The sequence below is a fragment of the Notolabrus celidotus genome, chromosome 20 (assembly GCF_009762535.1).
Source record: "Notolabrus celidotus isolate fNotCel1 chromosome 20, fNotCel1.pri, whole genome shotgun sequence".
NCBI lineage: Eukaryota > Metazoa > Chordata > Actinopteri > Labriformes > Labridae > Notolabrus > Notolabrus celidotus.
The window spans coordinates 13,148,707-13,162,532 of record NC_048291.1 but is presented as its reverse complement, the minus strand read 5'-3'; the positions used below and the strand labels follow the sequence as shown (position 1 = coordinate 13,162,532).

Here is a 13,826-nt window from a genome sequence, read left to right as displayed (position 1 = left end):
ACTTCCATGTAATGGATGGCTGCATATCCCCATCCACTGTGTCGGCTTGTTGATAAATAAATGAAAGTACGTTTATTCTTGGAATGGAATAAAAGTTTAGTTTTCAAAATAACAAAGTATTCCCATTTTGTGCATCCCTGGTAAACCTTTGCTTCGTTGCACATTTTTGAAAATAGACTTTTTTAATCTTTTAATACACTTCTACAGAGGATTTAAGAAGATCAAACCTGCAAAAATCATATGAATCTATGAGTGTCTGTTTTTCACATTTAAAAGAGCAACTAATTAAAAGAGGAGGAAATCAGACAGCAGGCAGAGACGCAGCTCTGGCATGAAAGCAGACGATAACGGACCCATCAACATGATCAAGCTGTGTGACTCTGTGATTACATCTTCTTCTCTGGACGCTTCGGCTCCTCTTTGATTCTTCCTCCAACATCGTGCTCGTCACAGTCCCCAATCTTTATGCATCTGTCTTCTACCGGGTGATATAGGTTTTTATTTTGTTATTTTTAACTGGTGAGCAGAGGGATGGCTGACAGACTCTCCAGTGTCCACCTTCCTGCTTTGCCAGCCTGTCTGCCTGCCTTCACTGAGTGGGTGCAATTAAAGTGCCAAGCTTGATCATGCCATCAACAGGCAGTAATGTTTCTCCTGCTCAAAATTTGAATTAAATAATGATGAAATTAAACTACAGTGAAACCCAGAGCCACAGCTGGAGCATAAAAACATGTGTATTTGCATGTCTATGTAGTCTCTGTCTAAATCCATTTAGTCGTAATGGTTGTCTGTCTGTTTTTTTTAATTGGGGATAAGCTGCCTGTTGTGTTGTCATACAAGCTGCAGCCGTTACTAAATTAAAATTGGTCAAGCATTCTGCTTTACTCCAATGGATGTACAAGTGAGTAAGTGAATGTGTGCATGTGTAAATCTTTGTGTGTGTATTGGGAGGGGGTGGGGGGTGATGAGGGGTTCACTTCTGCCCAGGGAGGTGTTTGTAATTAATGACAAGCCGCTTTGCCACCTGCTGTCCTAATGTCACGGGGATCTGGAGAGTCGAGCCCCGAGGAGCAGAATGAATAATTAATCAGAGCATGAAAGAGGTGGGAAGTGAATTATAGGAATATGAAAACATCACTGGACCCAAATGATGTCAAGATAAAACATACAACGGGGGGAAATGGACATTCCTTGACAAAGATATTTGAGAAGCAGGAGTTAACAGGCATAACACATTTTTAATTCGTCTTCAGGAAGTAATGATGAGTCTCACTGAAATCCAGACCCTAGCTGGTCAAATGAAGCACATAATGAGTACCATTGATTTTTTCACATTCAGTCTCAAACTAATTTCACAGCTGCACTGGTAAAAGCCAGTGAACTTATCATAAAGAAATGACACAACTAAATTACAAAGAAGCAGACTAAAAGGAAAACTCAAACAAAACTTAATAAAAACATAGACTTTCAAAATATTTATCACACACTAGAAAGTACAGCCCAAAAGATTTTCATCGGGGGAGGGGTGATCTTTTGGAACATTCAGACATTAATTCATGGGTTGAGTTCTGCATAATGAATGATGTCCTAAACAAATGCTTTAACAGCAGAAATGTAGCAATACTGAAATGCAAATGACAAAGTGAGATCCACACTAAAAAGAATACAACTGAAAAAACTGCACATTGAGCCACTACTGCAGACACAAACCAGGCCAGTAAGGCGCTAAGGGTATCAGGATTTTGGTGAGTGTACGGTCATGGCCAAAAGTTTTGAGAATGACACAAATATTACATTTTCACAAAGTCTGCTGTTTCAGGGTTTTTAGGTGTTTTTGTCAGATGCTTCTATGGTATAATGAAATACAATTAGAAGCATTGCATAAGTATCAAAAGCTTTTATTTAGAATTACACAGAATTCATGCAATAAGTCAATATTTGCAGTGTTGACCCTTCTTTTTCAAGACCTTTGCAATTCTCCCTGGCATGCTGTCAATCAACTTCTGGACCAAATCCTGACTGATGGCAGTCCATTCTTGCATAATCAATGCTTGGAGTTTGTCAGAATTTGTGAGTTTTTGATTGTCCACCCGCCTCTTGAGGATTGACCACAAGTTCTCAATGGGATTAAGATCTGGGGAGTTTCCTGGCCAAGGGCCCAAAATCTTAATGTTTTGTTATGACTTTTGCTTTATGGCAAAGTGCTCCATCATGCTGGAAAAGGCATTCTTCATCACCAAACTGCCCTTGGATGGTTGGGAGAAGTTGCTCTCGGAGGACTTTCTGGTACCATTCTTTATTCATGGCTGTGTTTTTAGGCAAGATTGTGAGAGAGCCCACTCCCTTGACCGAAAAGCAACCCCACACATGAATGGTCTAAGGATGCTTCACTGTTGGCAAGAGACAGGACTGATGGTAGCGCTCACCTCGTCTTCTCCGAACAAGCCTTCCTCCAGATGCCCCAAACAATCGGAAAGGGGATTCATCAGAGAAAATGACTTTACCCCAGTCCTCAGCAGTCCAGTCCCTGTACCTTCTGCAGAATATCAGTCTGTCCCTGATGGTTTTACTGGAGAGAAGTGGCTTCTTTGCTGCCCTCCTTGACACCAGGCCTTCCTCCAAAAGTCTTCGCCTCACTGTGCGTGCAGATGCACTCACACCTGCCTGCTGCCATTCCTAAGCAAGCTCTGCACTGGTGGTGGCCCGATCCCGCAGCTGTAACACCTTCAGGAGACGGTCCTGGCACTTGCTGGACTTTCTTGGGCGCCCTGGAGCCTGTTTGGCAACAATTGAACCTCTCTCCTTGAAGTTCTTGATAATTCGATAGACGGTTGACTGAGGTGCAATCTTACTCGCTGCTATAAACTTCCCTGTTAGGCCCTTTTTGTGCAATGCAATGATGGCTGCACGTGTTTCCTTGCAGGTAACCATGGCTAACAGATGAGGAACAATGGTGTCATGCACCATCTTCCTTTTAAAGTGTCCAGTCACTCAATCATGACAGATTGATCGCCAGCCGTGTCCTCATCAACACCCACACCTGTGTTAATGTGTGTGACACCTGTGTTTCATTGAAATTATGTTAGTTGGTCCTTTTGTGGCAGGGCTGAAATGCAGTGGAAATGTGTTTTTGGTGATAAAGTTCATTTTCAAGGCAAAGAGGGACTTTGCAATTAATTGCAGTTGAGCTGATCACTCCTCATAACATTCTGGAGTATATGCAAATGCCATTATAAAAACTGAAACAGCAGACTTTGTGAAAATTAATAGTTGTGTCATTCTCAAAACTTTTGGCCATGACTGTGTGTAGGTAATAATCATTGCTGAATTTGCTGCCCTTTGCTTTTTCTTTTAGGCTTTTGAATTTGTTTTCACTTGGCAGCCAACATAAAAAAGGGTTTCATTTCCACAGAGCCAGAAACTTAATTCACCAGTTTAGCCGTCAGTGTACTGCTGATGTGTTCTTTTTGTCTACAGGGAGAATTCTTGAAAGTTTTTTGAGGATGTCCATGTAGCTCTAGTGACAGTGTAATTAACCGAAGCCGTACATTCCTCAGCCGTGCTGTTTTGACTGAAAAAGCTTAAATCTCCTACTACCAGAGTTGCTCTTGCAGTGCCTACATGTACCAAAATGTTTTGCACTTGATCTGCCTGAAGATTGCTTTTCTGCAAAAGCTACACAAGTTTTTTAATTCTATATTCCTTATTTTAACAGACTGGCTTTGTCTTACACTTGAATCCCCTCATGTAATACACAGTGTGTTTTTTAAAAGATAATGTGGTCTATTTATGCTCAATGTTACCTTTGTGCACGTCCAACAGACAATGTTGTTGTAGAGTCACCTTACCTGGAATCAGTGTTGAATCAGAGTAGGAGTCAAATCCCCATTCTCTTAGGATTTTAAAAGAGTGCCACTATTTCACTCTGAACTGTTCACTGTATGGACCCTGCCTGACTGAGTGAGACCTTTTGGATGTGAAGAAAACACTTTTCACACAACTGTGTTGCCTAAGTTACAGTGCTGTGGGTTATTCATTAATTCACACCACACCTATCTTAAAAGGGATACGCACTCCCTTTTTCTGTTGCTGTAGCATCACTGCAGGTGTCTAATAAACTCAAAAATGACTGCTGCCAACATTCTACTAATCAGAATTCTAACTGAAACAACATCCTGAACTGCTATCGTCAGCTAGCAGCTTGCTAACAAAAAGGGGCTCGGGGTTTCTGCCTGTTAAAAGGAAGCTTTTCCTCACCCCTGTAACTAGCTAAATATTGCGAGGTGCGATGCTCATGGTGGATTAAGGTGGGGTCAGACTGAGTCTTACCCTGTCTTGAAGTTTGGTCTCTGTTCATAATTTGACAGAGTGGTCTAGGCCTCCTAGGTGTAAAAGCGTCATCAATGTCTTTTGCTCCAACATTTGTTGTGATTTGGTGCTATACAAAAAATGATTGATTGATTGATTGATTGATTGATTGATTGATTGATTGATTGATTGATTGATTGAAAAACAGCCCAAGTAGCTTTAGCATCTCACTTACTCTTCTGGGTTCATACTAGAGATTGTATTTTAAAAGTTTGAGCTGACTCGTCCTCTCGTTGATGGTTCTTTCATATCAATTGTCCAGCATTGGTCTTCTTTTTAATTAATTGTACAATCTTTATAAGCAAAACATCTGATGTGTTGCACCTCTTTAGCCAATCCTGGCAGAAACTGTTACTCAACAAGACAGCACTTGAATGCGCAAGCGGGTGATACTTTATGTAAAGAAAAACAAACAATCAATGAAATAGTTCTTGTTAGAGATTGAGTCCATGTCTGAGTCATAGATGCACAAGTCCATTTTGAGTCATGAGTCTTGAAAATCAGGACTTGAGCTGGACTTAAATCTAGTCCAGGACTCAACTACTTCAACACCGCCACAAGACAAATAAAACAAAGACCCACTTATAAAAAAACGGCTCCACAACTCTACTGGTAATCAAACGCTCCCCAGGATACCTTTAAGTAAACATTAGCAGTCAGTATAGGTCATCGCAACCTGAGCTCAATCAATTCTCCACCACTGATGCTTAAATGAACATCAGAGTGAAGTCCATTAAGAGTGGGATCCCTTGCTGTCAGGGCATCGCTAACGTCAGTGTGAATGAGACAAACCTCTTCAGCCTGTCACAAAAGGCAGGATGTTGATGAAGATAAAGTGGTTTGTTTTTCTACATTTCACAATTATTCTGGCTAATTACTGTTTTCACTCCTGAAAATCAATGTCACCGGTGAAAGGTCTGCGTATTTGATGGTTTCTGGAGGTATTTGAGGACAGCAGTTAATTTTGAGAGAAGAAAACACTCTTTTAGATAAAATGCAAGAATGTATTGAGTGTGAGGTTTGTGACTCATCAGTGTGATATGTTTGTTTCTAGGTTTTTAAAAGCAGTGCCTGAATTTCAGGCAGGTTGTCTCAGCAGTTGAGAGAAACTGTTATAAATCTGAGCAACATATGCGTTGGCAGATATTCTTTGGAGAAGTCTGTGATCATGCTGGGCAAAAATAAAAATAAGTATTTCTCTGAGAAAAACAAAAAGAAGGGCAAAGTGTAGAGAGGAAGATACATTTTCTCGTCAGCCATGCTTGTAGTTGCTGTGTTTGCTTGCACTGTGTGTGTTTACTTTGCAGGGCAAAACGTGCTGCATACAGCACATGTGTTCATATATGCATGTCGCCAGGGAATAAACGGATGAGATAGACAGACGAGAAATGTTTCGATTTGCAGCTAACAGCTTGCCCTAGAGTCTGTTCCGTCCTGTGATTCAGCCTTCACAAATGCTCACAGAGACCACAATAAACCATGCACTATAGTGCTGCCGTCGGATTAGTGTCATGCCAGTGTGTGAAATAGGCTTCAGAGAGGTCAGGGTTTCCCCTTCAGCAGCATTCAACAGTATAATGCACCTTTTATACAGCATCATAAAACAATGTGCGAGTGCATTTGTGTGCATTTACTGCCTAAGGGTAGGTTTGGATCACAACAAGTGTGGTTTGAGCGTGTTGCCACAGATAACAGATCAAATACAAACCAAGGCTTTTTCTGAGACAAAGCTTTAACCTGAAACATGAAGTGATGCAAAGTGTAAATCTAGCATGCAAGCATGAAATTTGTGCCTCTTCTTTTTGAAACTAGATGAGTTTTGAGTCTAAAATGTTTATTTTGTTTTTCACAGGAGCTTTCTGCAGCAGCGCTTCGCTCCACGAGTGTTCCACTCTCAAAGCAATGAATGAGCAGGCCTGCGTTTGTGCAGCAGTGCAGCTTTCATTGTTAAACGACCCTAAGGCCCACTGCGCTTTCAATTAGTCTCAGTTTTCAACTCCACCGGGTCACTCAAGTGAAAAAGTCGATAACAGGAAAGGTTCTAGCTATTACACCGACAGCACAGTCAGAAGTGTTTGGAAGCAGACTTTTCTTTTTCTGTCAGTGCTTTGACTGACGAGCAGACAGCTAAGACAAAACATGTCTTAGAAGCCCTGAAATTCCCCTCAGGAGTAATCATCATTTAGCCATAATGGTACGATGTGGTGTGATCTAGCCTCAAGATATGAAAAACAAAAACAAATAAATACAACAAAAACATTACACCAATAAGCAGCGCCTGTTTTTATTTTTATTTTGATATTTCTGGGCAGATAACTATCACCAGTGGAAATCATTGTTACCACATCAGCTCAGTCAGCAAGTTTAACTCATCAGTGAACGAGTCCCAGAGTGTCTATAGCGAGCAGCATACGTGTGTGGGTCTGATGTTCTGTGATTTATGGTGCCATAACTGTCTCCAAGAGAATATCCAGTGCCTCTTAATGAAACCGTTTGTAAGAGACCATCCAGTGGTTTGAAAATGCTGACGACGCTGGAGGAGAGGAAAGGTCAGGATAGGAGAGGAGGATAGACATACAGACGGTTGTTTATTTCAAAATGTTCAAATTACAACTCCTATGCAAAAAACTGAGGTGATGGTGTGTTTGTTTTTTTTTAAATTACAAGGATCCTTCTAGGGTGATATATCAATTATCTGTACAACCATATGATTGCTGCTGGTATCAAAAGGTCTACAAGATATCAATTTGATTCAGAACACCTAAAATGATTTGACAATCCTCCTACTGATAATAAATTGACCACATTTCTCGTGTTTCAGGGGCGTACTGAACAGCATTTGTGTCCGTTTTGTGTTCCAGGGGCTCGGTCAGGTTTTTTGTTCATCCTGAATAGGTTATCTTGTAAAGGCAAGTGTGATACAATATTTCTGGCCCATTTTTCTCTGAAAGTTTTAAATAGTCTGTCCAAATATACCTTGTGAGTTTATCACCTGACCTTTTAATATCTGCACACCATTTCCTACTTGGCGCCTGGCCAGACAGAAAATGGCAATTGCAGATTGGTGCACTTGGATGGAATTATGACACAGAGATGGTATTAAAAATGTAATCATATCTTCAAATTGCCCGTTTAAAATGTTAACGTGGTATATATGTTATGGTTTGTTGATATATGAACTAACATATGGAAGCTTACACCTTGAAATATGATGAGTTTTCATTTTTGAAGCAAAGTAGGGCACATCTGTCAGGCCATATGACTATAAAATATACATATATCAGGAGAACTTGACATCATAAGTAGGGATCGGCATTTCAAGCAAAAGAAAAAAGTACTTGTATTGTGATCTCATTATTCTGGACCATGTCTCAGGTATTATATTGGATCATGAGTAACCCTGCAATCCCCACCTGCACTTGACATGTTTTTTTTTTGGCATTGCTGAATTTCCTGACGTCAGATTTTATCAACTTGATGTTAAGGCATGTATAGACATCAGTAAGAAAATCGTAATCTGACTTTAACCCAAGCGGCAACCTCCGGTCTCAAACTATGAAGCCCATGTGGAAGTGTTATAAACCGCAATTCATCAAGAATCTGTTCGAGGCTGGCTGCAGAAACACCAGAAACCACATAGACACCAATTCAAAAAAGACGATCTTTGCAGTTTACAGACTGGTTCAAAAAACAGCTTGGCTCTACATATCTAATTTCTCTATTGGAACACACTGTACGGGGGGTGAATTTTTTTTTAACGCAGCGGTTCAGAAGATATTAAGATCACAAGTTTTTGCCCAAATAAGGACATGACTAACTTTACTTCAGACGGGAACACATAGCTGTAGGCTAGAAGGCTCAAACTCTGCCTCTTTACGTCACAATATGCCTGGTTGAGTTCTGCATTTCCAATATGGCTGCCACCGTCGATTGGCTTCAAAACAGCGCTCAGGAACAGATGAGGGACGTCATGGATACTGCACCCATTATTTATACAGTCTATGCTTTAACCTGACCAAAGATTGCAGTTGCAAAGACAAGAACAATAACAATAACCCCCTTTGTTTTGGACAGATGCTTTTGAAGGAGTGTAGTTCATGAGGAGAGACTGTGTGTAAGAAAGAAAAAAAAAAGTAAGATAGAATTAGGAGCAGGATTGGTAATGTGTTTTTGTGCACTGATGTCAAGTGTGTAGAGCTAAAATTGCGACAATTTGACAACCACAGATTGTAACAAAAGCAGAATTTTGTCAGAGGCATTTATCTTTGAACATAAAACTGTAATTTGGACTGTAATATTTGAAGCAATCTGCAGAAATGACATGATTTATGTCTTACATTCACTGGTAAAGAAAAAAAAAAGACATTTCCATTCTTGCAATCCAGTCTTAATAAAATATACTTGTAATGTACTAATATATTGAGGCAATGCATTATAGAAACAAATCCACTCAAACAAAGACCACCTCATAGAAGAATAAAGTGAACATCTTTATCATCATCAAACACTTCTCAGACTGAGAGTTCCTCTCTGTATGCAGGGAGGGTGAAGGGGTCGAGCGTGTATGTGTGCACGGTATGTTGGAGTGTGTGCATACGTCTGTGTCAGCATGACTGCGATAGCTTGACAGCTGGGAGCCGAGTTGACTGCAGAGTACTGCGCCTCTCAGCTTACCCTTGCTCTCACTTCTTCAGCTTGTTTCCCCCATTGCTTTGATTTCTGACGTGTTTGTTGAGGCCGGGCCACAGAATGCATCAGCAAACTGTTAGAGCAAAACAAAAAGACATTGATGAACTGCGCCATGTAGCTTCTTTCTCATTACTTCCATCAGAATACATCCCATACACGGCCCTTTCCGTGTCCTCTAAGTCCCTTCTCTTTGCCTCACATTGCTGCCATTAATGTTTTATTGGCTCACACTTCACGAGCCTCTCAGAAAGCTCTTCTTGCATTTGTAATTTATGATCCCCACGAAGTGCCGTTAGACCGACTTTACCTTCTCACTCATGCACCTTAGGGGAAAAAAAGATATAGACATCAAATGACTAACATGCAGTGTCTGGCTGGTAAAGAGAACAGTTTGTGTTTGAAGATTTGTTCTGTTTGGGAAGCTTTCTGTAAGAGCTCAGGGATTGAAATTGACCTGAATTCTGTGCAAGCTTCTCAGCAGTCCCTATGCACATTGTAAGTAAAGTGTTACAACACAGAGGCTTGTTGGAGCTAGTGAAACTTTTTGAAAGCAAAGTGGAGCCCGTGTTGCTGGAGGTTTGAGTGACAGCCTGTAATCTGCAATACTTAAATTCTCCACAGTAGACTTAGTCATATAAGCTGCTGAGATACTTTTGATCCTGCTCAGTACACACTCTTAGGTCTCATTAAATCTGTGTTTCTATGTCCTGTTCTGTTTGTTTTAAAGTCTTAACAAATCCAATATCATTATAAGTGTAATGAAGCCTGACTAACTCCCAAAATCCCCCAAACACCACTGTGCTATCATTAGCTTCTTTTTCTAGGTCACTAAATATTTATGAAGCCTCTCTGCAAACTGTAGCTTTTTTTTTTAGTGGCATCAACAACAACAACAAAAGGGAGAAAGTCTTTAGAGATTTGTGATATCTATCACAGCACACTTACAAACTAACTCCCAGCTTGTCACTGTCTGTGAATATGGATGAGATTCCTCCTTTGTGACTCTTGGGGAGGTAAATCAACCAAACACATCAACAAAGAGTGCATCTGTTTCTAAGTGCTCTGCTGGCAGATTAGCAGCATCTTATCGTGGGTTGAATATCTTCTGTTTCTCCTGGGGGATCGGGGAATTAGAAAGGTTAGCAGCGGCTCTCAGGAACAAATGAGAGGAGAGGATGGAGGGGGGTTGGGGGGTGAGCATTGCCGTAACGCCAGGTGATGTAATCCACATTGGAATAGCAGGAGGCTGACATACGGGTTATCCAAGAACATGTTGACCTCTTCTTTTCTACAACTGGTGAAATAGATGTGGTGGTGAGAGGAGAAAAGGAGAAACAGAAGTGTTTCTACACGCATGTTCAATTCACATGTGTTATTTCGGCACATCAATTAAATATGTTCCTTCATAGTTCAATATAATCCATCAAAGGTGGAACTTGTGTGCCTCAGTGATTACTTCATTGGTAGATTTACATATTATTATTGATGAATGGTTCCAGTAATTTTAAGCCAGCCTACTGGATGGCAATTTGGGATGTACAATAAATTCCAATTCCATCATTACTTTTGATGATCATTCACAATCAACACATCACAAATGTCTGAAAATATCTCAATAGACAAAAAATATATATATATTTCACGTAAGCAAGTGGCCCTTATTCACTATTTTGTACATGTTGGGTAGAGGCCTTTATGCCTCACAGCGTTATTGTTGAAGAATATTTGTAGTCTGATTTTAATTTACTCATCATGTATTAGCAGGCTTTAGTGCATGCAGGAAAAAAAAAGTAGGCAGAATGCATTCTGCCATACTGACACCCAAGCTCCCCTCGGTGGAAATCTGACAACATTTTATTTATATCCATAAACAGAATTCTGCATGCAAGTGCAGCTGGCAATCTGTTCCAGATCAACCATTTTAAATTGAGCAACAAATCTGCTCAATGCTGTGCTATGAAAGCTAATCAGTGTTTAGATTTCCTGACTCTGGTGCGCATCAGAAATGACTGATTCAACCTCTGTTTGAAAACAAGCCTGTAAAAAGTTGTTTTCCTTTCCTCTCGAGGACAGACCTGACAGAAGTCCCGTTTTACAAATCTGCATCATGATGTTGTTTCAGTAAATTCCAGGCTTGTTTTTGTAAGCAAACCACAAAAGATGTGTTTCTTCAACCTACAACCTCTGCAACAAGGGCTGTAGCCTCTGTATATGGGGCACGCGCTTAGACTGCTAGGCCAACGGCACCCCGGTTTTGTGATATTTCATGGTCTACTTTTCTACGGTTTATCAATGAATCGGGAAAACAATATGTGGATAATTGAAAAGAAAAATACTCCTTTGTTGCAACCTCTTTTTCCTCCACAAGCAGGAGAAGGTGGTGTATATGCAGCATTGGTCTCACAGTGTTGATCAATAAGTTGTAATGTTCCAGCAGATGTTGGAACAGGAGTGATGATCAATGAACTGAAGAGCAGAGGGTATGGACCAGGTCCACACCTGAAAGCTGATTTATTCAATTCAAATTTAATTCAAATTTGCCTTATTGGCATGAACAAAGAGATGTTATTGCCAAAGCACATAAATTCATACAATACATTATATGTATTCACAACACACTACACTCACCATATATACATTAATCACACACCATATTCATTACATATTATATTCATCAAATACATATCAACCATATATTACATATATTACATATTCTATACGCATTAATGAACGATTACCCATACAGGACTGTGTCACGCTCACAAAACCCCCACCCAAAATTAAACACCATGGGATGGTGCGTCCCTCAGGCTGTGACAGGCAGACACATATTTAGCAGCCAGAGGAGCTGCTGACCCTTTATCTCTCTGAGTCACTTCTTGTCACATGTCAGAAGTGCAAATTTGCTCCTGGTGCAGGTCTGACCATTGAGTTCTGCCATGTTAAGTTGATAGTAAATATTTTAAGAACAAGATAACAAATAGAATTGTGTTTCTGTATTTGATTTTGTACCCCTAAGAGCTGCTCCACTTCACGTAATCCAGTTCTTTTTTAACTTGAAATAACACTTGTTATCCTTTAGAATGATTTTAATTTGACAACAGGTAGTTCAACCTTTGTGCATCTAGCCATTAAGACAGAGTGAACCTCTGACCTGAGATGCTGCATGTCTATTTGGCTGAGCCTCACTGTGCAGTGTAGTAGAGAAGATCGAAGCAGAGATCAGAGGAATCTCTCACTACCATGGAGACACTGAAGTAGGTGAGAAGAGCAAAGGGGGTTAATCCTCATGGAGGAAAGAAGTAAGGCTTCATCAAAAGAGGCCAAAATGTGGTGGAGGCATGCAATATTGATATAAAGGGAGAAGAGGAGAGAAGCGTGTGGTGGGTAAATGAGAGGAAGAGAGTGTTTGCAGAGACAGGTGTCTGACCACGTTGAAAAAAGTTTTTTGCAAGATGGAAAACATGTTTTAATTTAGGCTCTGTCACTCATGTTTGTGTTCTGCTTTTATTTCCAGAATAAAGTCATGAACATTGATGGAGTCAAGGTGAAGCTCCAGGTAAGAATTCAAATTTATCCTGACAATCATCAAGCGACTGTTTATAGCACAATTTCTATGAGATGTTATCAAGAGTGATGTAGCCACCTGTCAGATCCTGTTTCAAAGAGAAATCCAATTTAAGCTTAAGCACAGCAGACATTACAGGGGGATGGGGGGGGTATTTGGCAGGCACAATAGAATGGCACACCAGCAACATGGGCTTACTGTGTGTGTAACTGTAATAAAGTAAGAGGCAATAATGACTAAGTAAGGTCTCTGGGATTTTTATATCACGTGCATTAACCTTGCAATGGTAATATATTTTCCTGAAAGATCATAATGCGTGTGAAGAGTATGCTGATATTTGTGCCTTGGATTAAAGACAGATATTCATCTGCAGAAACCAGATTTTTACACACGAAATACACTTGATGTTAATCCATGAAGAAAGCGTCTGAATTTGCTCTGTTGGCACAATAAGACCAAAAACAAAAGAATACAATTGTCAGTGGCTATAAACATCTATTTTTTTAAGATATAATTAAAGTAGGAACTCTGACTTCAATCTTAGATTTCTGGTTTTAAAAAGTCAGAATTCTAAAGTTACACTAGAATTCAGTAGTCTGTGGATAAACAAAATAAAATGCTGGCTAAATTCTGAGCTTGATATTAGAATAGGCCTATTGTATTTCTACAACACAGCCAGATTGTCCAAACCCTGGCTGGATCTTGTTCTGACTGCTAAGTTGTGTGTGCTCTGATAGGAAAATGTTAAAGCCAGCTGAAAGCCCAGTGTGTGCCATGCAGTTGCTTAAAGGTATGTTATCTGTCTAATGAGATAAAAGAGGCCTCGACAAAGTAATCTTTGGAGGATTCAGTAATTAAAGCAGGTTGGCTCCTAAAACAACCCATAGCACTAGATGTATTTCAGCCATCTTATGTATGTGCCTAATCACATTAGGTTACCCAGAGATGGGTCTCATCCTATAGAACAATCAATGATGTTGGTAATGTAGGCTCCTTAAAGATAATTACGGTTTATTTGTCTCCATATATACTTTTCATTAGGCCTAGAGTTCCCTTCTCTACAATTATTTTACCTCTCTTACCACCGCCCACACCACGAACAGCTCAGCATTCCTGTATGTTTCATATTTCTGTCAAACAGAGCGAGTAATTATGTGAATCATGCCTAATGATCTTAATTAGGGGTTGACGGAGGCTGGTG

The 13,826-nt window shown here is 40.1% G+C and overlaps 1 protein-coding gene across 2 annotated transcripts in view; it reads left to right on the top strand.

Moving 5' to 3' along the window:
* The window catches only part of LOC117832173 (ras-related protein Rab-26), a 103,880-nt gene that overhangs the window by 23,604 nt on the left and 66,450 nt on the right, over positions 1-13,826 (top strand). For both annotated transcript variants that reach the window (XM_034711180.1, XM_034711181.1), the window contains one exon: positions 12,575-12,616. In XM_034711180.1, the coding sequence (XP_034567071.1) occupies positions 12,575-12,616 (42 nt within the window). The remainder of the gene's footprint in view (positions 1-12,574; positions 12,617-13,826) is intronic.